Source organism: Carcharhinus amblyrhynchos, chromosome 9, assembly GCF_965287045.1.
Source record: "Carcharhinus amblyrhynchos chromosome 9, sCarAmb.v2.hapA, whole genome shotgun sequence".
Lineage (NCBI taxonomy): Eukaryota > Metazoa > Chordata > Chondrichthyes > Carcharhiniformes > Carcharhinidae > Carcharhinus > Carcharhinus amblyrhynchos.
In genome coordinates, this window is record NC_137332.1 from 51,319,147 (window position 1) to 51,347,134 (window position 27,988).

General features: G+C 39.9%; 1 protein-coding gene across 2 annotated transcripts in view; it reads left to right on the forward strand.

Annotated features, from left to right (window-relative positions):
• jak1 (Janus kinase 1) overlaps positions 1–27,988 on the forward strand; it is a 104,478-nt gene that overhangs the window by 70,120 nt on the left and 6,370 nt on the right. For both annotated transcript variants that reach the window (XM_080195614.1, XM_080195615.1), the window contains exons 8-20: positions 3,038–3,195; positions 3,457–3,580; positions 5,009–5,225; positions 13,386–13,504; positions 14,257–14,409; positions 16,335–16,422; positions 17,803–17,936; positions 18,799–18,934; positions 21,299–21,450; positions 22,663–22,816; positions 23,693–23,787; positions 25,530–25,722; positions 26,664–26,788. In XM_080195614.1, coding sequence (XP_080051740.1) covers positions 3,038–3,195; positions 3,457–3,580; positions 5,009–5,225; positions 13,386–13,504; positions 14,257–14,409; positions 16,335–16,422; positions 17,803–17,936; positions 18,799–18,934; positions 21,299–21,450; positions 22,663–22,816; positions 23,693–23,787; positions 25,530–25,722; positions 26,664–26,788 — 1,848 coding nt within the window. The remainder of the gene's footprint in view (positions 1–3,037; positions 3,196–3,456; positions 3,581–5,008; positions 5,226–13,385; positions 13,505–14,256; positions 14,410–16,334; positions 16,423–17,802; positions 17,937–18,798; positions 18,935–21,298; positions 21,451–22,662; positions 22,817–23,692; positions 23,788–25,529; positions 25,723–26,663; positions 26,789–27,988) is intronic.

The following is a 27,988-nucleotide window of genomic DNA, read 5'->3' on the forward strand; positions in this document are numbered from 1 at the left end:
AAGGAGTAGATCGCATAGCCAAGCTTTATTCTATCTTTAGACCACTTTCAGAGGTGTCTGGAATTTTCTGGCCACTCTCTCCCGTAGGATCTTCTGTTTCCGCTGATGGCGAATCCCTGTTGCGGGTTCCTTGGTGGCGGGGGGCACATAAAACGGGAAACCCCATTGACAGCAGTGGGATTAGAAGATCTCACTGACAGCCAATAGTGGGCTGCCTCTGCCACTGTGGAAAGTCCCAACCTCTTTCCCAGGAGGGATCATTGAATAGTAATCTAGAACAAGAAAAATAATTTAGGCTGTCAAAGAATATAAAGCAAATAATGTTGAGGTACAGACTAGCCATGATCTAATACAAGTGGCAGCAGTGGCTCGAAGCTTTCAATGACCTATTCCTCCACGATATTCTTAAATTATGTATTAAATCCTTTTACTGTTGCATTTTATTAGAGAGGTGGGATTGGGAAAAGGTGACTATATGTTGCCAGTAAGGATGCGTCATCTCACTATGTTTAATAATATATAGCAGAGCTGCCAGCTATGAAGTGAGATATGATCCTCACACTGCACTTAATGTGCTTTAGTTTTAATGCTGTTAATGGAAGAATAGTCATTTAGTTTTTGAGCAAACTGCTAAGTGCTGATGAGTAATCTGCAAAAGAGTTCCACATCCAAACCTGCCAAATTCAGAATGAAAAGGGATAAATAATATTTTTGTTAAAGTTTTGGGTGAATTTCATGTTCGTCAAGATTCAGAAAGTTCCAATTAAGGTCTGAAAGGTGTTGCCTGTTTTTGTCAACTTGCAACTGCTACCAGCCATTTTCAGAGCAAACCTCTCTCAGTGCCCAGGCTTCCTTAATAGAACACCCCAACGTGCATCAATGTGATGTATTTTTGACTATCTACAGCAGGTCCAAACAATATTCTCAGTAGCTATAACCATGGGGTGCATTATTCCTAATGTTCGTCTTGACCTCTGCAGCCTCTGGTACAATTGATCCTCCTTCAATAGGTCTTTTGCATTGTCTAGCAGAGTTGGATGCCCTATACTGATCCAATTGTCAGAGCATCGACAATAGGACAGTGGCCCTTCTTCCTGCCCTGTACTATAACCTCAGGAATCCTCCAAGGATCTATCCTTGGCTCTTCCTTTCTCTCATCTACTTGCTGCCTCTCAACAACATCATTTGAAGACTACATGCACTTAGAACATCCCTGTTGTACTTCTTCACCACCTCTTTAGAACTGTTTACTACTTCAGTTCTCTGTCTACTTGCCTAATATTCATTCCTAGATGCTTTACATTTTTTCCTGTTAAAATTGCAAAAACCAAAGCTTTAGCTTCCAATGTAAAATCTGTACAAAGAACAAAGAACAACACAGCACGGGAAACAGGCCCTTCGGCCCAACGAGCCCGCGCCGCCGTCCCACTGTCTCAGTGTCCTATTCGTGATTTTAGTCTACGCCTAATGTGCGAGGATCAGGGAGGTCCAATTTAGGGACAATTTAGTACCCAATCAATCAGCCTAAAAGCACATCTTTGGGGATGTGGGAGGAAACCGGAGCACCCGGAGGAAACCCACGCAACCACGGGGAGAACGTGCAAACTCCCACAGACACAGGCCCAAATCCATGTGTCCGCACAGCAACAGAGATAGTCTCTGAGCTGTCATGTTGCCCTCGAGATGGTCCAGTTTAAGCACACTAACAACATGAAGCAATAGGCAACTCCCGAAGCAACGTCCAAGAGCAGCCCACTACAACCTGCCGCATGCATGCCCCTTGCTGGACTTAAATGCCTGTGGAGACAAAAAAATTCATTATTAAACAGGCAAAGACTGTAACATCCTGAGGCAAAACGTATTCCCAAGCCTACAATGTTTAGTAAGGCCTACTATATCCCCCTATATGTAGCCCGCTCATGTGGCTGTCTAAGTGACTCTTAAACAACCCTAGCGTGCCTGCTTCCACCACCTTACTCGGCAGTGCATTCCACACCCCCACTACCCTTTGCGTGAAAAACTGCCCTCTAATATTTGTCTTATACCTAGCCCCCCTCACCCTAAGCCCGTGACCCCTCGTTCTATCCATTTCTAATAGCGGAAAAAGCTTACCACCATTTACTCTATCTATCCCCTTCATAATCTTATAAACCTCTATTAGATCCCCCCTCAGCCGACGTGTCTCAAGGGAAAACAGCCCAAGTTCATTCAATCTTTCCTCGTAAGACAGCCCTTCCATACCAGGCAGCATCCTGGTAAATCTCCTCTGCACTCTCTCCAGGATCTCTACATCCTTCCGGTAGTACGGCGACCAGAACTGGACGCAGTACTCCAAGTGAGGCCTAACCAACGTTCTATACAACTGCAACATCAGACTCCTACTCTTATATTCTATACCTCTTCCTATGAAGGCTAACATACCATACGCTTTCCTCATCACATTCTGCACCTGCACCGACACCTTCAGGGACTTGTGCACTTGCACCCCCAGGTCTCTCTGCGTATCTATACTCCGGATAGTTCTACCTTTTATCGTATAACTCCCCTCCACATTATTCCGGCCAAAGTGCATCACCTCGCATTTCTCCGGATTAAATTCCATTTGCCATCTATCTGCCCAATCTACCATCCTGTCTATGTCCTGTTGCATTGCCAGGCACTGCTCCTCAGTACCCGCCAATCCAACCATCTTAGTGTCATCAGCAAATTTGCTGATCACACCACCTACCCCCTCTTCCAAGTCATTAATATATACCACAAATGATGTACGCATGGCAGCTGTTCCTTCCTGCCTGTTCCAGACAGCAGTGGATAATTAGAAGTATTCAAAATGGAGATGGATAACTAGTTGATGGATCAAGGGGGCTACGGGGAAATGGCACAGAAAAGGAGTTGAAGCTGGCGTAGATCAGTGAATAGCGATTGTAGTGAATAGCGGGGCTGCCTAAAAGGGCCTGGTGACCTACTCCTGTATCTATTTGTTCTTGATATTTAGTATATTAAAAACTGTCTGAATTTAATATCTTTTGTGTTTCAGGATCTTAAGCTATCTTCCTATGAAGAAGCTCTTTCCATGGTATCCTTGATTGATGGTTACTTTCGATTAACGGTAGATGCCCACCACTACCTGTGCACGGAAGTGGCTCCACCTTTAGTAGTGCACAACATTAAAAATGGCTGCCATGGACCAATACGGTAAATTGGAATTTAAAAAAAGACCTTTTCATTGTCCTCCTCTGGATAAAAAGTTGCTGTTATACAAAAGCACTGTACCTAACTTCCTAATTTCTTACTTGAATCCTTTGCTAATGAGTTACATAATTTTGAAACTGCAATTTGGTCAACTTCATATCGCCTATTTTCCAAAGAAAGCAAGGCCAACTTCTTTAAGCTTTCCTCGGAACATTAATAAATGCGGACCATAATCATGACCTTTTCACAATTTGCCTTTATCAGAACTGAATATGCTATCAACAAGTTGAAACACGAAGGCAATGAGGATGGCATGTACGTGTTACGTTGGAGCTGTACAGATTTCAACCACATCCTCATGACAGTTGCATGCAGTGGAACCACTGAGGTAACAATTGAGAACACTTTTTTGAACAATTATCTTGTTTCTTCCTACCCTGTGTTATAGAGGGAGGAGCATTTAGGGATTATAATTTGTACATAAATGTTTTAGGAAAGAAATGGAAATTTCTAATCTCGTTGGAGAGATGTGCCAGGACTTTCACTTCTAGCCCTCAGCCCTCACAACGCCTCCTTTCACCCCAATGGCTCCTCATGCACCACTTGCCAGATCATGTCAACCATCCATCCCCATGGGCCATCATGTGTCTATGCCAACTCATGTCCCCATCCCACTCCCATGGGCCTCCAAGCCAACTGATGCCCTTTTATTGCACCCAATGCATGTTTAATACAGTCTCATGCCAACCCATCCAAAACTCTGCCCTTACAACACTGCATGCCAAATCATCTAATATCTACAATGGGCAGACTTCAGGACCCATGTTGAGATGAAATAAAATAAAGGACTAAATATCTATTACAGCCTTCACTGTTTTATTAAAACAAAATCTCCTATTTGTTAAAGCCTATTCAAAATGTTTAAACCCCCTCAAGTACTTAATCCATTATAAAGATGAACAGACTTCTAAATAAACAACAAAGATGGCCAATCTCTTAATAATCTCTTTTAATTGTCAACAAGCTATGAATTTAGAACCCATGCTGGGATAATTATAGGTTGCAGAAAGCAGCAAAGCATTAATAATTACATAATACCCTAAGGGCAATGTCAGCAAGTAACGATTGTAACCCTTAGACCAGCTTTGCTTTATCTCTCACGAACATAGCCAGCCTATTTATTTAATATTTTTTAAGGGGCTAGGAATTTAAATAACTCTGAAATTTGAGTTTGTTTCTCTACCTCTTGCTAACAAAGGCAGGCTGTTTTAATTCTTAAAGGGTTGCACATTTTTAAAAAAAACTTTACAACTTGCTAGGCCTACAGACCTTCTCCATTCTTTAAAGTATTCATGTCCAACTAAAATTTTCTAAATGCCACAGCTTAAGGCATTTGCTAAAGTGAAAATGGGGTCTGTTTGAACTTCACCTTGAGTTTAAATAGTCTGACTGAGTTTGGGTTTCCTGATGTCTAAATCACCTTTCCCCTGTCAGCAGAATTTGGGTCTGCTGGAAATTGGGTCAAGACTTCAGTATCAGGATCCCACCTGCCATTTTGAAAGGTTCAAATTCAGGTCATGGGATTGTGGAATTCTTTCTGTCAGATCTGTAGCCAGTTCTTGACAGGGAGAAATCACTTGTACTCATGCTACCACCATTCATTTTAATGTAGCTGCACTTGCACAATGAGATACGAGAAAACTAAGTGAGTTTTTGCGCAGAAAATAACTTGCCTCTCCCTGACATTTCCTCTTAATAAAATAGGTGACAACAAACACCTCCTAATTAATCATAAAATTCAATTGTTTTCTTAAAGTGCATTGTCGTCTGTGATGGAGGCATTAGCTCAAGACCAACAAAACAGTATAAGAACTTTCAGATTGAAGTGAGTAAGAATTCCGGTTACAAGCTGCATGGCTCTGAGAGCTATTTCACAAACCTTAAGGAACTCATGAGCCATCTCAAAGGTCAGATTCTTAAAACTGAGGACGTAAGCTTCCAATTGAAAACCTGCTGCCCACCAAAACCGAGAGGTAAGAATTACAAAAGTTGCATGAGCTGTTACCGTTTTTGATTAAGAAATCATGTCCATCTTTCCTCAAACTCCCATGTTTGAATCTTCCAATGAGGTTTCTACCCCTGCACAGTATCAAAATGGCCTTTTTCAAAGTCACAAATTAAATATTATCTAACCGTGATATCAGTGGACATTTCCCTCCTCGTCCTTCTCAACCTGTCTGTAGCCTTTGCCGTGATTGATCACGCCATCCTCCTCCGACACCTCCCACTGTCCTCTACCTGCACTCACTTGCTTTCTTAGCTATTTATCCTTGGCTAGAGAATCACCTGCATTAGCTTCTCCTCTTGCTCCCACCCTGTTACCTGTAGTATCCCAGTGATCTATCTTTGACCCCCCCCCCGCCTCCTATTTTTCACCTACTTGCTATGGCTACATCATCTGAAAATGTAAAATTTTGACTAAAAAAACAGCCATATCTCATTACTGTCTCTCTTCACCCCTCTACGGTTTCTAAACTGTTACAATCTTTGCTCAATATCCAGTACTAGATGAGCAGAAATTTTCTCCAAATAAATCTTGGAAAGACTGAAGCCATTGTCTTCAGTTCCTGCCACAAACTCAGCTCCCTTGCCATCGACTCCATCCCTCTCGCTGCCAACTTCTGATTATGTAGCACAGGCATCACTACGATTGCTTATTTCCACCACCATAACTCTGCCCTTGCCTCAGCTCATTTGTTGCTGAAATGCTCATTCATGCAGAATCATAGAATCCTACAGTGCAGAAGGAGGCCCTTCCCCATTGAGTCTGCATCAACCACAATCCCACCCAGGCCTTATCCCCACAACCCCATGCATTTACCCTGACACTAAGTAACAATTTAGCATGGCCAATCCACTTAACCTGCATATCTTTGGACTGTGGGAGGAAACCGACATGGACATGGAGAGAATGTGCGGACTCCAAACAGACAGTCACTCAAGGCCAGAATTGGCCCCGGCGCTGTGATGCAGAGTGCTAACCACCCACTATGCTGCCCATGTTTTGTTAATTGTTAATAATTGGTGTTTGGGGAAGTTTGTTGAGCTGACTCCAGTGGTCATTTTTCATGCGTGTGCTGAGCCTGTGAGTATCAGTTTTACAAGACTGTACAGGAACCCTCAGCTGAACCAAATCCTTTCCCTGTAAATTGAGATGTAGTTTCAGATAGAGTAGCTGTATAATGATCAGTGGTTTTTTTAATGTGCCCATCCTAAATGAGATAAGTAAAATTCTTTTATATAAAGAAAAATTGAGAGTTGAGAGCTCAGAACAAAAGGTTGAAAAATGTTTTAGGAGGAAATTAAGTTGCAAAAATGTTGTGATGTTTTATTTTTTAGTTTTCTAATATGTTGTGACTTGTATGTAAATACATTTCTTCAGAGATTATGTAGAGTTTTTTAACTGGTGCTTGTGCAGCATTCAGCAAGTAGCATCAGCCACTGAACAATCTGAAGAGGCAAAGATTTTATGTAAAATTCAAAATTTTAATTGTTGCTTAAAAGTGCAGTCTTGAAGCTATTAATTAGTTTAATATTTTAATTCCATAGCACTTATTTGCAATAGTACATTTCGATATATATTTGAGAGTTACTCCTAGATGAACAAAATTAAGAAAGAAAGGAAAATCATGAATGTTGAAAATCTGAAGTCAAAATATTGCCCTACCTTTTCTTCTTTTTCAAATGCTGTGACTACCCAATGTCCTTTTTTGTTGTTTATAAAGAAAATATTATCTTGATTCTTGAAAAGAGCAGCATATTCAGTGACTTAAAAATGTGAAAAGAACTAAGTTCAAAATAAGTTATGTTTGATAATTGAAGTGTCGTGTGTATCAGTGTGCTTCAATAGGTAGCACTCTAACCATTGAGCCAGAAGGTTGTGGATTCAAGTCCCATTCCAGACCTTGAGCACTAAAATCAAGGCTGGTGCTTCTCGGCAGTCCTAAGGGAGTGAATGATGCTCTGTTGGAGGTGCCATCTTTCAGAAACGTTAAAGCAAGTCCTCCTTTGCCCTGTAAGATGGACATTACAAAAAAAAGTCCTATCAAAGGTTATCCCTGGTCTCCTGATCAATATTTATCAGCACAAAAGCAGATTATCTGGTTACTATCACATTGCCTTTTATGGGAGTTGCCGTGCACAAATTGATCTACATTACAAGAGTGACAATACTTCCAAGTACTTCACTGATTTTAAACCACTTCGGTGGTCATGAAAGATGTGGTATAAATACAAGTCTTTTCTTCTTGACATGGAGTACAATGTAGGTTTTTTTTTATTGGCCGAAATCATAAAACAATCAAAAATTTCAAGTCTTTCTATAGAAATCTGAATCTGACATCTTTATGTTTTCCTCTACTTAACAGTATGGGAGACAGGCAGGGTCACAAACTGCTCCACTATGTTAAGAACAAACATATAACTATATTTAGAAGATTTATTTATTTAATATGCATTATTAATTCTGCGCAATCTATTACTGTGATTTAAGGATGTGAATTGGATGCGAGAATTGGTTAATGATTATGGTCTACAATGTTAGAATTCTCTCCAATAATTATTTAATATTTTTAATTTTGCGATGTTGTTGTGCAGAGAGGTCTAAGGAATTTGTTTTCTTCGGGTGTTGATTGCAAAAGGAAGCTCCTTATCAAAACATCTTGTTTCGACTGACCTTTACATGCGGTTGGTGTGATTTGCTGCATACCCTTTAAGCTGTCACTTGGTGAAAGAATCCTTAATTATTTTCAAATTGGAGATTTGGGGAGGTTTGCTTAAGTAACTACTGTTTCCCTTGAAGCCAGTAACTCAGGAAACCTTTACGAGTGTGATATCTTATGCCTGCTCTTTTACATTTTTAAAAATCATCGATCTCCCCACATTCCACACCCCTTTTTGTCTAAAACATTCGAGAACATTTAGTGCAGGAAGGACATAGTTAATGTGGTCTTATTTTGTTTATCAACTTGCTGTTTCCTGTTTGATTGAAGGAGCAGGTTGACTTGCATTGGAATTTAATTGAAATATATGTTTCTGTGGGGCTTTCACTGGAGAATACTCATTCTTTATGCTGTAAATTCTAAAAAAAATTCTTCAGACCGTGAACACTTGTGCAGACTTGATTTAAATGGAAATTCCAATGCGCTTAAGCCTTCCTTCACAAACCATCTGTCAGTAGCTTAATTTCACAATGGAGTCATAGTCTGCCGTAAAGAGTTATCATGTAGTACTGATTTTCTAAAATAAGTTGCCAATAATTAATTTGTAGCTGATTTGTAGATTTGTAAGCTGACATTGTTCAAAGCCACATGCATGCACCTTTCCTTCTTTGAACCCACACATAGAAACCAACGCACTCCTAACAGCCCACACACATACATATATGCAGTCCCACATATTCGCCCACGCAGTCCTTATAACGGACGTACACATTCTACTTTTTGAACTTTAAATTATCTATGAATATAGCTGCAAAGTAAACCAAACAAAAAACATGAGCACGGAGAATCATCTGGGCCAGTGCTCATGTGCGATACTGCCATTGTCACAGGAGCAGCTACCATTGTGAAATCTCTAACTCGAAGTGGTCTCAACTGACCTTTCTAGTTTAAAGTTCAATTTATTTTAAATACAAAATCAACAACATGCATCGCTATTTGGGTCTTAGGCTATACTGTCCGTTCCGCGGTTCAGTTAGAATATAGTAAGAAGTCTGACAACACCAGGTTAAAGTCCAACAGGGTTATTTGGTACCAAAAGCCACTAGCTTTTGGAGCACTGCTCCTTTGTCACGTAAGTGGAAATTATGTTCACAAACAGGGCATATAAAGACACAAACTCTGTTTACAAAATAATGGTCGGCATGCAAATCACAGTTAGAATATGGCAGCAGCTATGTGGCTCAACTGCAGTCACCTGCCTTTGAGGCTTATCAATTAATAACTTTACCTAGTAAAAATCTGTCCATTTCTGCCTTGAAATTTTCAATTGACCCAGCATCTACAGTCTTTTGCGTTCAGAATCCCAGATTTCTAGCAATTCTTGTGTGAAAAGGTGCTACTTTATTTCACTTCTGATTTGGGTGGTACAATGATTTGCACTGCTACCTCACAGCGCCATAGACCTGGATTCAGTTCCTGCATTGGGCGTCTGACTGTGTGGAGTTTGCATGTTCTCCCCGTGTCAAGATTGAAAATTTAATCAATAAAAACTTCCTCTGGATGATCCAGTTTCTTCCCACAGTCCAAAGTTGTGCAGGTTAGATTATTTGGCTATGCCAAATTGCCCCATAGTGTCTAAAGATGTATAGGTTAGGGGGAATCAGTTATTGTAGATGTGCAGGGATGTCTTTCAGAGAGTTGATGCGGACTCGATAGGCTGAATGGCCTCTCTCTGTATTGTAGGGGTTCTGTGGTTTAGCTTCAACTTTAAGATTATGTTCCCTTTTTCAGGATTCCCTAATCTGAAGAAATAGTTATTTTACATTTGAATCCGTTTATCATTTTAAAGACCCCAATTAGGTCACCCCACAGCTGACTATATTCAAGGAGTTCAAGCCAAATTAACTGTATACCCTGATATTAATCTGGTGAATTCCACGACACCACCTCCAAGGCCAGAATGTCTTTCCAGAGATGCAATGCCCAAAACTGAACTTCATACACCAGGTAGGGTTTAACCATCTGTATGTCTGATACATAATTTCCTCTAATTTGTATTTCAATCTACTTGACATAAAGGACAACATCCATTAGCCTTTCTGTTTGTTTTCTATAGCTGTGGATGAACTTTCACTAATCTGGGTTCATGAACGCCTTTTGTTCCTCCAAATTTAGTAATCTTTCACTGTTCAGAAAATATTCTGGTTTGTCTTTCTTGAATCCAAAGTGAGTATCCTTGAGTTCCCCCAATCTGCTGTGGCTTTAAACATTCATTTAGTCTATCTATCTCCCTTTTTAACTTTCCAGTCCCATCTCCAAAGCTTACTGGACTTCCTAACTCAATGCATTTTCAAATCTGGATACACTACTCTCTATATGATTCAAGTAATTTCCCCATAACTGGTGGTCTCTCGGACTCCTCTTCCTTCCTTTCTTAAATAATGGGAAGACATCTGCAGTTTTCCAATCAAGCAATTCCATTTTCTGACTTGCATTAAATTTAATAAGTTCCTCCTCATGACCTACTTTTATGTTCCTGTTCTGCTAGGGGTTTTTTCTTTCTGTGAAAACGGATACAAAGCAGTCATTTAATAAGTTTGCCGTTTCCTTATTATACATTAAAGTATCGACTGAGTCTATCATTAAATGGTCCACATTTCCTTTAACCTCTCCATTTATTTGCTAGTATAAAAAATTCTACCATCAGCGTTGCAAGTTAGCCCTTACAAGTTTTGTCATCCTTTTTTGCACCTTTTATCTTTCTTATAACAATTATTTATATTCTTTGTATCACTGCATTACTTTTCCTAGCAGTCCAAGTTTTGCTGGATCTTTGCTTTTCCTTGCACTTTTCTGTAAACCTGTTCTTTTAGCTCAGTATTGATCGTTATCTTATTTATTGATCATGGTTGCTTAACTGTAGATCTGATTTTAAGGATATGTACTGGTTTTGTATTGTAGCATAAAACTTCGTAGAATACTTCCCACTGTTTGCCTGTTGATTTTCTCATATAACAGTTCAGTTCCGCTTATGAAATCATTGGTCAATTTATTTCTCACCTCTTCTAAGTTTTTCTTAATTAAATTTCCAATCCTGGTTTGTGTCTCTCTCCTCCCTTTCAAACTCACATCAAATTCAGTCATTGGTTAGAGGGGGTAAGGCAATATGGAGAGTGAGGGGGTGAAGGGGTATGTAGGGTCTGGGGGTGAGGGGATGTGTATACGTCAGTGGCTGTAGCAGTGAGGGGTGTATGTGGGAGTGAGGGGGTTTGTGAGTGAGGGCTAAAGAGCCTTGCAGTTTTATTGCGCTGAGAAAAGGCCAAAATAGCTATGACAAACCTTCTAAGCAGCCCACCACTGCACTTAGCAACCCCTGAGGCTGCTTCCAAACCTGAGGTGGTAGGCCAGACTCCAACGCACACCTGCCACTCTCCTCCCACCCCACCTGAATGAAAAATCTCATCTTTGTGGACACCTCCTCCTGTGGAGGATGCACCGAGCCAGGAATAACACAATAAGCTGAGTGTATGCAGCACTATTAGGATACATTTATGCTACTGGTTTAGCTTCCCAGTAACACAAAACTTACAGTCTTGATCCAGAGTCTGGGCCTGATTTCACTCCACATAGAAGTTATACTAAATCCAACTGAAGGCCAAGTGCCATTCAGCTTTTGTTTGAACCACATGAAGTGCAAATCTAACATGGTATTGAGCGGGGTTTAAATCTAGCTACTATCTAGCAGCTAGTTATCTAAAAGCAAGACTTCAATGATTTATGTACAAAGTTCTCTCCTGAGCAGGGTAACTGGGACTGATAATGCAGCAATGGTTTGATGGCATAAATTTGGCCATAAAGAGACTTTTAATGATGTTAGCAGGCACCAGGATTGCAGTATACTTACTAACAAGAGCAAATTATTCCAGTGGAGAGTTCCATTTGCTGTTTCCCTTCCATAACATCCACCTTATCCATATCATGTCTGTGTCTGCAAATCATTATCTATAATATCATCCTTTTTTCGATTACTTTTTGGGAAGTTTATACTTAAATGAAGAATGTTAATATTGGGAATAAACAGTTTCTCACATTGTGCACCTAGATGCAACATTAGATTTTGCAAGGTTAGTTGCAGCACAAGTTAGATACAGATCAGATCAAAGCTTCCTCTAATCCGGTTGTCGACAATGCACCTTAACTATTAAGCTGAGGAAAGCACTCTGATATTTCTGAATCAGATTCTTAAAAACCATGTTTTCTTATTGCAGATGAAATATGAGTCTTTGTGCACATATTTGGATAACTTTTGCTGCAGTTGCAGTGCAAGTTGCTTTGCTTTCTGATTTTGCTTTGTCCTTCTTTCCTGTGATTGAAGGGAAATGTTTTGATCGCTTCTGGTGTTGTGGGACTATATTGCTGGTAGTGGCAATTCTAACCGAATATCTGTAGATAGGAATTCCTCCAGAAGCCCCTTTAGCTTTCATAAATTTGAGAGATCAGAAACAAGTGTACTTGCATTAGCCACCTTTATCTCAGGAGTCAGGTGGTGCAGTAACACAGTGGTCAGCACTGCTGCCTCACAGTGCCAGGGACCTGGGTTCAATTCCGGGTTTGGGTCACTGTCAGTGCAAAGTCTGCACGTTCTCCCTGTGTCTGTGTGGGTTTCTTCCGGGTGCTCCAGTTTCCTCCCACAGTCCGAAACACATGCGAGTTAGGTGCATTGGTCATGCTAAATTCTCCCTCAGTGTACCTGAACATGTGGTGACTAAGGGATTTTCAGGTACTTCGTTGCAGTGTCAATGTAAGCCTATTTGTGACAGTACTAATTAAACTTTAAAAAAATCAAGATCAGGATTACCTGATTGTGTTTGGTAGTGGCGTAAACATTTACCTTATTTTTTACAGAGGTCAGGAGTGAAGGCATGTCTTGCTCTACATTTTCTCCCTTTCTCATCACTCCCTTTGTTGGAGCAGTGTTCACAGACTCTGTCCCAATCATAATGTCACTGGGGCAAAATTTCATGATGCCCTCAGTAACATCACAAATTAGGCAAAATGTGAAAACAATTAGTGTAGACATAGCTCCTTGAAAACAATTTAGTGTCGTAAGAACCTGACCATTCACCGTGTTCTGTCATTTAGGTTTTGTTTAAGGAATTGACACTGACATTTATTCTGCCTCTTCCAAACCCAAGACCCTTCCACAAATCAGGAATTCATCTTGTTCCCTTTTGAGTGTGTCAGAGCCGATGTATGTGTGAGATCAGCAAAGAACACTTCCCCTTTCAGTGACTTCAGTTTTATTCCATAGTAATTTAACTTTCTAGCTGCCACACAAATGAATAATGAAAAAACTTAGCCTTAAAAAAAACCTCTTCCTTACATGGAGCTGAGCACAAGAGCTTTTCCATTCTGCATGGGACTGTTTATACTGAAACAGATGTGTTTTTCCTCTTTTTTTCCTTGCCACAGAAATCTCAAATTTGTTAGTGATGACAAAAAGCCAGTCCCAGATATCACAGACGACTGCAAGCAACTACAGTTTAAGTCAATTGAGCTTCCACCGGATCCGCAAGGAGGAGATCAGTCAGGTGGGACCACTGTTACTGACTTATGCTGGGGTTCAGTTTTATAGATGCTTGAGTTTGTCTATTACTCAATCAAGTGACCATTCTTGCTATATGGGCGAGATTTTACAGCCTTGCTCATCCTGAAACTGTAAAATTCCACCTGACGTCAATGGACCTTTTCATTGCCTGTTCCTCGCCTGCTCTGATTCCTGTGATGGGCAGGATGGTAAAATTCAAGCCTACGAGTTTGAAGAGTAAATGTTGATATGCTTTTTTGACACTGAGGCCCACTGATTCTGATCTTGTCCTCACCAAGTGTTTGCCTGTGCATTTCCTAGTCATTCTTTATTGATAATGAATAAAAGTTAAATAAAAGGCTGTGACCGTGTTTTATTTTTAAACTTCATTGTCCATGGTTGCTGAAATCAATGAGCACTTTCCATTATTGTCATAGTTGAGATCAGTTAACTCATTAGATTAAGATTTGACATTGCATTCTAACGCACTACAGTACTTGGCATTCATTCACTGAACCTCTAAACCAATTACGGTAGGAGTAAAACTGAGATTAGATACTGTGTGATTACCCCAACTTCTCGTTCTGCCATTTTTGCCTTTAAATCTAAAACAACAACTGATCTAAATCAGTTTTTCACTTTGAAATGTATTTTATTGCTGGGGTGGGTGTGTGGGATGGATGTGTGTGTATGGGTGTTTGGTTTGACACCTGGTATGATGCAGAGTATATTTAATTGATTTGTTTTCAATATCAGCTTGAACACCTTGGAAGAGGAACCAGGACAAACATCTATTCTGGGACACTGAATTACAAAGATGATGATGAGGAGGATGGAAGTTTCTACAATGCGAAAGACATCCGGGTGGTCCTCAAGATTCTCGATCCCAGTCACAGAGATATCTCACTGGTATGATTCATTAAAAAATCCATCCAGCCATATTCCACTTTCCAGCAATTGTCTGTAGCCTTGCGGGTTATGGCACTTGAGAACCATTTGCAGACACTTTTTAATGAGCTGAAGGTTTCTGTGTTTGCTACCCTTTCAGGCAGTGAGTTCCAGACCCCTACTGAAATCGGGGCAAAAAAACTTGTTCTTGTCACCTCTCTAATCTTTTTACCAATCACTTGAATCCATGCTCCTAGTTACTGACCCCTCTGCTGAGGTAAATAGGCTCCCATCTACTCTATCCAGGTCCCTCACAATTTTGTACATTTCCATCATATCTCCCTTCAGCCTCCTCTGTTCCAAGGACAACAACTGAGACCTTTCCAGTCTGTCCTCACAGGGACATTTTTCCAGTTGGCAACATCCTTGTAAATCTAAAATCAAACAAAATACTGCGGATGCTGGAATCTGAAACAAAAACAGAAAATGCAGGAGAAACTCATCGTTGGAAAGAGAATAGCTCTGATGAAGGTCATCCTGACTCAAAACGTTGGGTCTACTCTTTCTCTGCAGATGCTGTCAGACCACTGAATTGCTTCGGCATTTTCTGTTTTTGTTGTCCTTGTAAATCTTCTCTGTTCTCTCTCTAGTACAATCACATCCTTTCTGTAATGAGGTGACAAGGACTGCACAAGTTGTGGCAAACCAATGATTTATGCAGTTGCAGCATCTTTGTTCTCATATTCTATACCTCGGCTAATAAAGGAAAATATTCTATATGCCTTTTTATCCACCCTTTTGATCTGCCCTGCCACCTTCAGGAATCTGTGGATATTCACTCCCAAGGCCCTGCACTTCCTCTACACCTCTGTTTTCTCCCATTAGTTATGTAGTGTTTACCTTGTTCGCAAATGCATCACCTCACACACTTCTCCAGGTTGAATTCCATTTGCCTCTTTTCTTCGCACTTTATCAGTTCACTGATATCGCCATTGGATACATGTCAGTAACTTTGTTTGGATTTAGTAAGATCTTTTGTAATTAAGTTTCTACTAGTCACACCCCTTCAGTACTGAAGATATGTTTACTTGTCTGGGCAAGGCTCTGGAGATCACCTCTTTTTGATTTGAATATGTAACACATTCCATTAGTTGCCCTGCTCCTATCTCTAATCGATTGGGAAAAAATGCTATATAAAACCTGGTCAGTTAAATTTTAATCTTTACTCTTACTTCCAAAACAACAGTGGGAGCTGAGAAAAGTGAACAAACAGTTTAACTATAGGAGAAAGTTTAAATTTATAGGCTACTTGCAGCTTCAGTGTCCTGTTTAACTCTTAATTGAATTTCAAGCCAAATCTTCTGCATCAGAAAACCTTTGTACCTTCACCTTCACGCCATTTGTGCTGTTGAAATTCTTGCCTTTAGATTGAATTATTCTAATGCCTTCCTAGCTACTATTTCCTCCCTTGAATCACATCAAAACTCCGTTGACCATCTATCTTGCACCAAGTCTCTGTTGCTCCTCACTACATGTTCTTGCTGCTTTTCTCTGACTCATTCCCCAGTGTCTCAAATTTTAAATGATCTCCTTGGACTGAGTTTATGCAGTTGATGTAAGCAGGCGGGTGAGATTTAGAAGGCTGTTCTTAAAATAACCTTATGGAAAAGGCAGTAATGAGGATGGGATACTTCTTTTGAGGCAGTGCCCTTGTGTACATTACAGGGGTCTCCCCAGAATGCTCCCTCTTCCCTTTGTGCCTCCCTACCTGACGTCTGAAATCTGCCCCCCTCCCCAATCACCCCAATGTTTTCAGCGTTACAGCACAAGCTGAAGTTACAAAAAACAATCTGATCTGAGAGGCTGAATTTACCTGCTTTTGAGGATTAAGCACCAGTTTTCTGTTTTTTTTTTAACTGATCAAACAAATGGTCTTTCCTCCATAGGCTTTCTTTGAGACAGCAAGTATGATGAGGCAAGTTTCTCACAAGCACATTGTACTTTTGCATGGTGTTTGTGTTCGAGACCTGGAAAGTAAGTACCATTTTGTTTTGTAATTATTGCCTATAATTAAATTAATCTAATCGAAAAGATGACCTGCAGCACGTTGTTATTGTGTTACAATCCATTTAGGGACTGTTAACATTTAAAGAAGAAATCCAAACACCCATCCATTAACTGACAGAACTACTTCATGTTTATTCAACAAAATCTTACTTTATTGTGTGTCAAAAGTAATTAGAAAAAATAAGCACTATTAACAGTATAGTTTACAACGCATTATGAACTTGTTTTTATGTTTTACTTCCTCAAGACTTCCCTTATGAAATCTTGAAGGTTCATTCATTTTCTTGTGGCCAACCAAAAATTATTCCACAGCCCTCCAGAATTTACTTTACTTTTTCTTATTATTCCATGGACTGTATTTCTTATTATTGATGTGGAGATGCCGATGTTGGGCTGGGATGGGAACAGTAAGAAGTCTCACAAAACCAGGTTAAAGTCCAACAGGTTTATTTGGTAGCACGAGTTTTCGGAGTGCTGCCCCTTCATCAAGTGAATTCACAAACTGGGCATATAGTGACACAAACTCAAATTACAAGATAATGGATGGAATGCGAGTCTCAACAGGTAGTCAAATCTTTACAGCTACAGACAATGCAAGTTACCTGTTGAGACTCTCAAACTGAATTACAAGATAATGGATAGAATGTGAGTCTCAACAGGTAACTCGCATTGTCTGCACCTGTAAAGACTTGTTGAGACTCGCAGTCCATCCATTATCTTGTAATTGAGTTTGTGTCTATATATGCTCTCTTTTTGAACCCAACTCTGCACTCATCTGATGAAGGGACAACACTCTGAAAGCTCGTGCCACCAAATAAACATGTTAGACTTTAACCTGGTGTTGTAAGATTTCTTACTGTTCCTTATTATACCCAGAAGTACAAATTCTATGGGGATCCTTCCATTAGGTGGCCCTACAGATTATTGTATTACATTCTCTGTAATCCATGACAATAACTAAGATCTACACTCACTATGAATTTACTAATATCTCATCTTTATAATTATGACAGAGTTAAATTGATGCAGATAAATTGTACCTGAATAAAGATTGCTATCCTCTTTTGTGATGTTACTGGATGATAATGATGATTAATGATACTTACCTTAATGATGCCATATAATTGACTGCTGTTAAGCTGCCTCTAAACAGCAGTACAAAGCAGATTAAATGAAATACATTATATGTGCAACAAGTGCACATAAATCTTACTTTTGGAGTTAAATGCAAATCCATATGTTAACATTTTTCTTTATGATCCCCTCCCCACACAATCGCCAACTAAAATGGAGGGCAAGTATGACAATAAGAATGCAAATTACATTTGGCTTTTTAAATTTTTCCAGATATCATGGTTGAAGAATTGGTCGAGTTTGGACCACTTGATTTGTTTATGCATCGAAAGAGTGAACAGCTTTCAAATAGCACACCTTGGAAATTTTTGGTTGCTAAACAACTGGCGAGTGCACTGAGCTATCTGGTAAGATTGCCATACTCCATTACAATATTTTGGATGTTTGGATACTGGATGATTTGATAGGGATGTTTAAAATTATTAAGGAATGGGTTAAAGCACATGGAAATAGATTATTATCAGTAATGAAGGCCCTAGAAAAGGGGACTATAGATGTAACATTGAACATAAGGTGATTTAGGACAATAAAATGAGAAGCTTTCCTACACAGAACTGAGGTTATGGATTTCGGAGCATTTGAAGTAGACACCATGTCAGTTGTGCACAGTTCGTTGATTAAAACAACAGAAGAGCAGGATAGGAAGATAAGTGTCAGGATCATGTGGGAGAAATGCTAACATTAACTTATTTCTGTGTTTTAATTTTTGTGTAATGAAATTGCTTAATCATAAATGCTATAAAGAGTAATATTCATACATCGGTAATCTCTCTCAATCATGTCTTCCCCTATGTTAATGCTCAAGACCTATTAATTAGACATCTATGTGGAACTGACCCCTAATGTGATGTGAACTTTCACTTTGATTTTGTAATGAAGTGGGCTAATATAAGACACATGCAGTAGCCTCTCTTGATGTTTGGCAGAACACGATGTTTCCCTCCCTGTGATGGGAGAAGAAAGTCAGCTTTGAGTAGTAGAGATAAGGGATGGATGGATATTTTTCAGTTTTGTTTGCTGTCTTTGGGAACCATGATGTGTCTCTACAGGACTAAAACTTTGCTGGGATGATATGGGATGAATTATACAAAATGACGTGATTGAACCATCTTATCTCTTTTTTTTATATAGTTTATCTCCACATGGATTAATTTATTAATTTGTTTTAAATGTCAATTACTGAGCTAACATAGATCATTTTATGAACAGGAGGACAAGAATTTAGTGCATGGCAACGTATGTACAAAAAATATTTTGCTGGCAAGACAAGGAATTGAAAATGATGGAGGCCCTTTCATCAAACTGAGTGACCCAGGTGTTCCTATCACTGTGCTGTCCAGAGAAGGTAATATTTTCGGAAGGATGTAGAATTTCCTCTCTTTATAATTTTAGAGACAAAATGGCTCAGTGTGATGTATTGTATTGGGAACCCTGCTTCTTCTTAGCTATAATAAACACAGGAAAATATACCCCTTATTTACAGTTTTATAGACAAGTTGCACATCTCCTGTGAAGTTACTATGGGTTGAAGGCTGTGCTGCAATGGAGTTGAAGGAAGCAGATTTACTTGGAGACTGTAAGCTGCAGTTGAGGGGTGAGGTGAGGAAGGGCCAATACTGAAGTTTTGGGGACCAGGTATGGGAGTGACAGGCGAGTGAGGACAGGGATTCTGGGTGTAAATTAGACCTGGGTATTGGCATGGTCAGATAGCAAAAGTGAGGCCTCAAACACTGGAGGTACAGAAAACACAGGCTGCAACTCAGGAGTGTAATTCTTTATCTCTGTCATTAAAATGTAGGGATTCCTCTTTCCTCAGACCCTCCACACGTTAGGGTTCATGACATTAATTTACCTGTGTATTGACTGGAACAGTATGACCAGTGAGACTACTTTCTTCTGACACATTGCAACAGTTTTATTGAATCACCCACATCCCCTACAGTAAAAGACCCAAAAATTTAAAACAATCCGTTCCCAGTACCTGACACAAAATCACCGTGGTTCAGTTTAAAGCTTCAAAAATACAAGCAAAACATCATGTATTATCCCGAAATCTTAAATAAAGACCCTCAGACAAGTATTACTACAATATGGCTGAACCAAATTACAAGTTATCAGCAAAAAACACACCGGTTTCACCCCAAAGCGTTACAAAACCTTCAGACCAATATCACCACCATATGGCTAAGAACACTTACAATCTCCAACACAACTGTCTGTTGTGTGTTGACTGTGCGATTCAAATTATATCATGGAATGTGAATTGTTTGTGTTCTCAGCTCTAGGGCAGAGGAATCCACTCAATTGGTAATATTATTCACTGGCTATTAACTCGGTCTATGCAATTAGCTACACTCAGTCTGATTGACTCACTACCACTGGCCTGTGTCCCTGTGCTAAGGAGGGCCAAAGTTACAGAGGATTCCAACTCTTAAACAACAACCACTCCTTTAAAGTGTCCATTTGTGGAGAGCACTGGGCTCGATTTCTAATTCCAACATAGTTGAGCAGTTTGATAACACTCATTGACAGACTCTCAGGGCCCTATTTTACCACTTTGATTCTAAGTGCTGGGCAAAATTGAAACAGTGTTTCAGATCTGACTTTTAGACTTGTTCTCAGGCTCCCCCATACGCACTCTGCCTGAAAAAATATCAGCAATTCTGAATCTTGCTGCACAAGCCAGTGGGCAGGGCTTAACATGCCCAAAATCCTGTAGCTCTGATCAGCACCTCCAACTGTGCATGCGCAGAAAAAAAGATAGAATGTGGCTCCCCTGCCACATCGCTTCCCCCTGACCCCTCAGAACATTACTGACCCCTTATCCCCCCCAACCCCTCTGCCACCCAGACCGATCACACTTCTCTCTCCCTTTCCCCTTACTGATCTCAGGCACAGTGGCAGTGGACCTCCCTTCCCTCTCATTGATCTAAGGCAGAGTGGCAGCAGATCTCCCCTTCCCCCTCATTGATCACAGGCAGCATGGTAGTGGACCTCCCTTCCTCCTCATTGATCTAAGCCAGAGTGGCAGCAGACCTCCCCTTCCCCGCTCATTGCTCATAGGCAGAGTGGTAGTGGACATCCCACTTCCCCTTCCCCCATTGATCTCTAGCAGAGAGCCATCAGATGCTTGGCACTTATCTCCTCACTAGCTGGAGCGCCCAAATCGGACTTTTGTAGAGCATGTCTGTTTTGTGCTGAATCTGCATGGTCAAATGCAGTGGTAAAGGTGGAAGTGCCAGTAGGGTTGGGCATGCATCCTATTAAGTCAATTTAAATGCATTTAAATGGCCATTGTGCCCGTTTCAGGCACGGTCCCAATCGCAGCCATTTTTGGGCCTTGATAAAGGGGGAACCGGCGGGGAGGTGGGCGCTATTTGCCTCATGGCCAACTTTTCCAAATTTCCACACCTGGAAACAGGTGCAACTTTATGGTAAAATTGGGCTGTCAGACTGAAAAGGCTGTTGGGGTATTGAAGATAAAATGGCAGCTTTTGGAATTACACTCGAGCATCAGCCAGTGCTTTCCAAAGAGGGTGATATCCCTTAAATCTACATTAAATTGGTGGGCTATTTACCATGCATTACAACTAATTCAGCAACCTTCTTCTAAAAAGAAAATTCTCAATTTTACAGATTTTTAATTGGGGTCAAAGAGAAACTTTGTGGGAACATGCTCCATATATTTCACTGTATTTCACTGTTCTAGAACGTGTCGAGCGCATTCCATGGATTGCTCCAGAGTGTGTAGAAGACTCCAAAAACTTGAGTATTGCTACAGACAAATGGAGTTTTGGGACAACCCTGTGGGCGATCTGCTATAATGGAGAAGTGCCTCTCAAAGATCGGAGCCTGGCAGAGGTAGTTAATTATAAGTAACATATCTCATGTATATATTTAAATCCGTGCATTTGACTGATTATTACATTTTTATCACATCTTTTGTGCCAGCCTTTTCCTTTATGAATGTCGGGTCTGGTTAGCATGGGATTTTTTTCTGTTAATACCTTGTTAACTTTTCACTTTTGGGAGGATTCAATCTATCTCCAACAGCCTGGAATTATTCATTTTGTGCAGCGCTGGGATGCTCTGAATTACATTTGGATTGTGATGTCTGAGCACTTGCTATGCATGTCATTTTCTAAAGGGAATCGTTACTCGACTGATGCTACACTATTTTTCTCTTCCGCTTCTAACAGTTTTTGATCAAAGGTTTCTCAGAATCATTTAAGGGTAAAAAAGCAACATACATTTTTTAAGCTGAGATAAAGTTCATTATTTTTCAATGCCTTATCAGTGACAGAAAGCAAAACATTTTTCTGATTAGTCTCCCCCTGTAGCCTTTGCTTTACCTTATAGATATTTTTGAAACTGTATGAGATATAGCAGGTTGAAAGCGTGAACCTTTCTTTATGTAATGTTACTTCGATTATCAAAAAGAAGTTGAATTTTGAAACTAACGAATTGGCTCACCTGTGTTTCGTTAACAGTTAGAAAAGGCCAATGATGATAAGACACCTTTGTAAAATTACATTTTGAAAGAAAACCAAGTCACTTTATAGGAAACAAACTGGAAGGACCATAACTTGGAGTCTGTTTTTAAAATTGAATCTATTTGTTCTTGTGTTGTGGGCATTGCTGGAAAGGCCACATTTATTGCTTGTTCCTAATTTCCCTTGAGCAGGTGATGGTTAATCTGCCTCCTTGAGCCACTGCAGACTGTGTGGTGTTGGCCCATGCACCAGCTGGTTAGGAAGGGAATTGCAGAATTTTGGCTCAGTGATAGTATCTACAGTGAAGAAAATAAGAGAGGCCCGATTCACTTTCGCTATGGTTTACGATATACAAAACTAAAAGAAGAAAATTCTAGTTTGGTCATAACTGTTCTTCCTCCAAATTTCTTTATCCTACAGTTTCCCAGACTTTTAAAACTCAAGATTGGCATCATCTAAGTTATTTATTTATTCCATTTTCCCTCTACTCTTTTTAAGCCATGATGATGTCCTACAGTATTTGTACCTAAAATATTTAATTTGCGTATATTATAACCAATATTTCCTATTTGTGTTGCAGAAAGAGAGATTCTATGAAGCTCGGTGTAAACTAACCCCCCCATCCTCCTGTAAGGAATTGGCTGAGCTAATGCAGCAGTGCATGACCTACAATCCACCCGAGCGACCGTTCTTTAGAGCCATCATGAGAGATATCAACAAATTGCAAGAGCAAAGTAAGAAGCTGTAATGGCAAAAATAATGCATGTAGCCAAAGTAATTGTTCTTAAGTAAATCAACGATGTATAAATTATGACTGGGAACATCTGCAGACCTAAGTCCCTTTTAGCTTGGCTTTTGGCACACCTGTTATTCCAAATGCCGAGAAACTTCCTCTCATGAACTTTGGATTTTGTAACTAAAATTTAGTGTGTTTCTGTTCTTATTCTGAAGCAAAGAAAGGTTAGGGGGAACTCTTGTAGGAGTCAGAATTGTCTTATCATCCATAAAACAAATGAAAACACTTTCGAAAAGGAACCTGCATTATAAGTTCTTTAGGTCTGCCTTGTTCCGAAGCTGAGGCGTTTTTCTTTGACCTCGTAATTATCCACAGTAACGTGATTGTATTCATGTCACTTTGTGAGTTTGTAAAGTTAATTTATTAGTGTCACAAGTAGTCTTATATTAACACTGCAATGAAGTTACTGTAAAAATCCCCCAGTCGCCACGCTCCAGCACCTGTTCGGGTTCACTGAGGAGAATTCAACATGGCTAATGCACCTAACGAGCGTGTCTTTTGGACTGTGGGAGGAAACTGGAGCAGCCAGAGGAAACCCACGTGGACATGGGAAGAATGTGCAGACTTCACAAAGACAGTGATCCAAGTCAGGAATTGAACCTAGGTCCCTGGCACTGTGAGGAAGCAGTGCTAACTACTGTGCCATTTGTGACAATAAGCACAGCTAACACTTGGGCATGATGTCGCTTGGGATTGAGGATGTCAACGTATAGTTATTGACATTATCATAAAAGACCAAAGGAAATAAATAAATTTAATCACCTGATCTTTTACTTTATTTTTACTGTTCTTCTGTTTTAATGTTAATGGTCAGATCCAAATATAATTCCTGAAGATAAACCCAAGGCAGAAATTGATCCAACTCAGTTTGAGAAAAGATTCCTCCGAAGGATAAGGGATCTGGGTGAGGTAAGTAGCTGCTTTTATTTGCCTACTGCATCTAGAGATAGTGTTTCTTCTAGATTACTGCATGGAAGTTTGAAGGCCTAATTGCAGCAATTCACCAAGTTTGTTTGACCAGGGTGGGAGAGAAGACGTAAATGAATTAGCTGATAACCAAATTTGGGCATTTCGATGCCTAAAGATTTGTAGGCGGAGGGGAAAACCTGAGGGAAGAAATTCTGTAGTTTTGAGGTGTAGATGGTGATGAACTGAGTTTATTTGCTTGAAATTTGATTGGAGATAAAATGGATAATGTTGGTGCCAACAGGTTTATGAGAATAGAAGTATAAAATTAACAAATCTTAACCTACACTTAAGGTGAGAGAGACCTTTTCTTCCCAACAGTAATGTGTGTAGATTAAACTCTCATTTAAAGCAATGCTGAATAAATACCTTTTGTAAAAGATTGGATTAAATATTTGGATGTTATAATGGTAAGAATTAACAAGAGATGATTCAGTACTGTGTAGAACCTAATGAAATTCCAAGGTACTGGAGCTTTATAAGTGTCTTTCAAAGGAAGGCAATAATCAGAGGTATATAATATATGATATACAGTTAGATAGCTATTTTGGAGTGTGCTTGGTTTAAAATTTGGGAGCAGGGAGAAAAGTTTGCAGAATCTTTCTTCAAAAGATCATTTGGGTTAGATAGATAATAACATTGGAATTATATATATGGTGTGTGAATGAATGAACATGATTTTTCCAGTGTTTTTTTTCCGCATTACATACCTTTTGTAATATTTAAGAGTTAACAACACTGGTAATATAATGTATCTTGTGTTGCATTGTAGCAATTTAACCAAAATGACTTGTTTTAAGTTATTTGGCAGTACAAATTGTACAATATCAATATACACAATGTCACAAAGATTGTAAGATTTGGTCACTGGGCTCTTTTTAAAATTGATTTTGCCCCCAGCTGGGTGATATTTGTTGATTTTTAGCTTGTATGTCTCTTGATTCAGACAGACACATACAATCCTTAAATGGATAAATGGAGCCTTTTTCAAGAACTGAAAATTGGAGAATTACTTAAAATTTATAAAGTATGTTCCGTGAATGAAGCCATTAGTCAGATTTGTAATTGTAGAATTCTGAGTATTTCCAACGTTTTCAGATTTTTATTTCAGATTTCCAGCATCTGCAATATTTTGCTTTTGCATTGGAAATATTGTGCAGACAAGTGGAGATGTGTTTGACCCAAAGATGGATGTTTGTTTAATGTTAGACAAATGAGTCCCTAGCATACGAGATTCCCACTGTTATTTTTAGTTTTCTAGTCATTACCTCCCTTTAGGAGGGAAAGGGCCCATGGAGAAGCAGCATACTGAATTTATTGTTACATTGACAAGATAACAAAATAGCATTGACAATTGTCATAAAGAAATTCATGGTCAAGATCAGGCAATCCTTCTGGGAGGTAAAGAACTTGAAAATGAACAACTGGGGATTTAAAAAATTGTTGCTTTGAAAGAAAAGGTGAGACAAAGATGGTCTGACCTGTTTTCCATGTTGTGTTCCATTTTATAGCCACCTGGTCAAGATTGGAGAGGATATTAAGCTGGTTTACATTTGAAATCAGGCCTCCGTCCCTTGGAGCTCCTTGATTATCTAGACTTGGAATAAACTGTTCAGAAAAAGTGTTTTTTTTAATTTGCAGTGAAGTTGGAGATTTGGTAACTTTTTTTCTTTTAATCTCACAAGGGCCATTTTGGAAAGGTTGAGCTCTGTCGCTATGACCCAGAGGGTGACAACACAGGGGAACTTGTTGCTGTTAAATCTTTAAAACCAGAAAGCAGTGAAGAACACAAAGCAGATCTCAAGAGAGAAGTTGAAATCCTGAAGACTCTGTATCATGACAATATAGTGAAGTATAAAGGAATATGCACTGAAGAAGGTAAGTCCCCATTCTTGTTTTTTTTTGCATCTTTTCTACAAACTGGGAATTATAAAACAAAATGAATTAAGTGAAGAACAATCATATGATTTAAAACCAAGTCTGGCTTGAGATGTGCTGAATCCTTCCTTCATAAATAAAGTACATGGTATGGTAGAAAAACCTACAGACCAGGGACTTTTTCATATTCAATTTCCAGACTGGATTCAACTGGGGGAACTAACCTGGGAAAGCTGTAAAAGTTCTACAATTGGTGCCAGTAATCTTATGTTAAGGAGATGGAAATATCAGCCAGAGTCCCTGAATGCTCGATAGTGACACTTGCTGGAATTTGTACTTGAGTGAATGTAGGATTGAGCTGAGCAACAAAGTATCTTATAGGCATACAAATAGCTTCTTGAGTAGATATTAATGGATCCCTATCACAGCAACAGACATTCCCTGCGGGAAAGCACGTTTCTGTGGGTGTGTGCTGAAATCAGCAATTAGTTTAGCTGTGGCATTGCTCATACTGTTAAAACTCAAACAGTGACTAATGGTGACTTAAGCATGGTATTGGAAGCTATTTAACTGTACACCCTGTAAGGGATTCAACACCTTAAGAAGGGAAAGGAAGCAAGTTTTTTTTAAGAAGAAACCCTAACTCCTAGCGCAAGATTTGCAAAGTTTACATGTTATTTGATTATATGTTATGCTGAAATTATTCCATGAAAGACTCTACAGAAGTCAAAAATGTATAAATACGTTGTAAAATCCATCTTTGATTTACAGGGAGGAACATTTCAATTGGAGGTGAAATGAGTTGAATTGTCAGTAGAGAGGATTGCACTTAATCTGTTGAGTGCACATGTTTGGTGGACCAACTTGCTTTTTCTTGCATGTTTCCCTGCATAATTTTGTGTCATTTTTAACTCCATTTTTCTCTTTGATCTCTTTCCCAGGTGGAAGAGGGATGAAGCTGATCATGGAATATCTTCCTGCTGGAAGCCTTAAAGAATATCTTCCACGTAATAAACAGAAAGTTAATCTGAAAAGCCAAATTCAATATGCACTGCAAATTTGTAAGGCAAGTGATTGTCTAGTGGTGAATTGTTATACTGGTAACAAGTTTCAGTTTTATAATGAATAACACAAGTTATATTGACTGCACCTGGACCAAAGAATATATTTCCATTAGTAATTTATAGACTCTGTTCTGGAATATAATCAGTATTTCATATTTTTTCCTACTGCTTGGGTGTTTTCTATCGTTTAGAAAATTGTCAGTTTTATTTATCAAGTCCTCTTCTGCTTCAATGGTGAGGCCGTAACAACCATCCCATCCTGTCCTCCCCAGCAACCACACAATTAAGAACATAAGAAATAGGAGCAGGAGTAGGCCATCCAGCCCTTCGAGCCTGCCCCGCCATTCAATAAGATCATGGCTGATCTGTCGTGTCTCAGTTCCACATTCCCGCCCTCTCCCCATAACCCTTAATCCCCTCGCTTATCAAAAACCCATCAACCCGCATCTTAAAAATATTTAGCGAGGCAGCCTCCACCACCTCAACGGGCAGAGAATTCCAGAGATTCACCACCCTTTGAGTGAAGAAGTTCCTCCTCAACTCCGTTCTAAACTGCCCCCCCCGCCTTTATCTTGAGGCTGTGCCCCCTAGTCCTACTGTCCTTTCTGAGCGGGAAGAGCCTCTCCACCTCTATCCTATCCATGCCATTCATCATCCTCTACGTCTCAATGAGATCTCCCCTCATTCTTCTAAACTCTAACGAGTACAAGCCTAGCTTATTCAGCCTCTCCTCATAGCTCAACCCCCTCAACTCCGGTATCAGCCTATTAAACCTCCTCTGCACTCCCTCCAAGGCCAAAATATCCTTGCGTAAGTACGGCGACCAAAACTGCACACAGTACTCCAGCTGCGGCCTCACCAATGCCCTATACAGCCGTAGCAAGACCTCCCTACTTTTATATTCAATCCACCTCGCTATGAAGGCCAGCATCCCATTAGCCATCCTGACCACCTGCTGCACCTGCAGGCTGGGTTTTTGCGACTCAGGCACAAGGACCCCAAGGTCCCTCTGCACCGTCGCCTGCTGCAGTTTTTTGCCCCGTAAGTAATAGTACTTCCTACCATTATTCCTATCAAAGTGGACCACCTCGCACTTGCCAACATTCCATTTGCCATTTCCTGGCCCATTCGCCCAGCCTATCTAGATCCTTCTGCAGACTCTCCTCACCCTCCGCGCAATTTGCTGTTCCACCAATCTTGGT